The 966-nt window shown below is 43.2% G+C and overlaps 1 protein-coding gene across 1 annotated transcript; it reads right to left on the bottom strand.

Moving 5' to 3' along the window:
- Positions 1-8: 8 nt before the first annotated feature.
- LOC111785935 (thiamine thiazole synthase, chloroplastic) lies at positions 9-511 on the bottom strand (the record flags this gene model as incomplete). The annotated part of the gene is made up of 1 exon (XM_023666313.1): positions 9-511. A coding segment is annotated over one exon (501 nt), but the record flags the coding sequence as incomplete, so codon positions are not given.
- Positions 512-966: the final 455 nt, after the last annotated feature.

Raw genomic sequence — 966 nt, 5'->3', positions numbered from 1 at the left:
TAATTCAAATTTAGTTCTTTACCATTCTTGGAGCTCCGTCGATCTCCGCCACCTCCATACCCGTTACGATCATGCCAGGCACTACCTCTCGGGTGAGCCTAACAATGGCATCCTCCGCCGTGTTCATGTCCAGTGCCTTCATTCCCGGGACGGAATCGATCATGCCAATGCTCTTAAGTCGCTTCACTCCGGTGGCTCCGAAGGGCCCGTCGTGGCCACAAGAGCTGACCACCACCTTTGCCTCCATGACATTAGGATCCATGCAGGACTGTGTGTCATGGTTCATTGACACTAAAGCCCAGTTGGTGACGACACCGCCAACTCTGCCGCCCTTGACGATCAAATCCTCTGCCGCCACGGCGTTGAACAGCTTGACATTGGGCCGTGCCAGCAGCTTGCTCATGATCGTTGAGGTGAACAGAGCCGCGTGCTTAATTACAACGTAGTCCTCTTGCTCGTCGTACTCCACACCAACCTCGTCCAAGAAGCAGTGGGCTGGCTTCCGTACCACCTATCAAAGAATATGAATCAAACATTAAATTTGCCCAAACCCATCAGATTAATGATTTTAGAATCAGATCTTGTACTGATTGAGTATTTAAATTTTTCCACGATGACAACCAAAGACCCTGGTTGCAGAGGTGCCGCCAACAGGTTCAAACACTACTTAACACTACTTTTTTAGTATACAACTTTTTTAGTATGATATTGTATACTTTGAACGTAGTCTCTTATTTCAAAAGAGTTCGTGGAGATAATATTTATTTATTATATAAATCTATGATCACTCTAAATTAAAAATTTGGAGATAACATTAAACATCTCGCAAAGGAGATAATATTTATTGATTATTATAAATCTATGATCATTCTCTAAATTATAATTATATTTGCTATTTTGTTGAATAATTTACAATTTTGTTGAAATGATACAGGTTAGGGGCGAGCGGCTCCGCCACTGCGAGCA

The sequence above is a fragment of the Cucurbita pepo genome, unplaced genomic scaffold (assembly GCF_002806865.2).
Source record: "Cucurbita pepo subsp. pepo cultivar mu-cu-16 unplaced genomic scaffold, ASM280686v2 Cp4.1_scaffold000853, whole genome shotgun sequence".
Taxonomy (NCBI): Eukaryota; Viridiplantae; Streptophyta; class Magnoliopsida; order Cucurbitales; family Cucurbitaceae; genus Cucurbita; species Cucurbita pepo.
The sequence above is the reverse complement of the archived record's forward strand: the minus strand, read 5'-3'. Positions and strand labels throughout refer to the sequence as shown.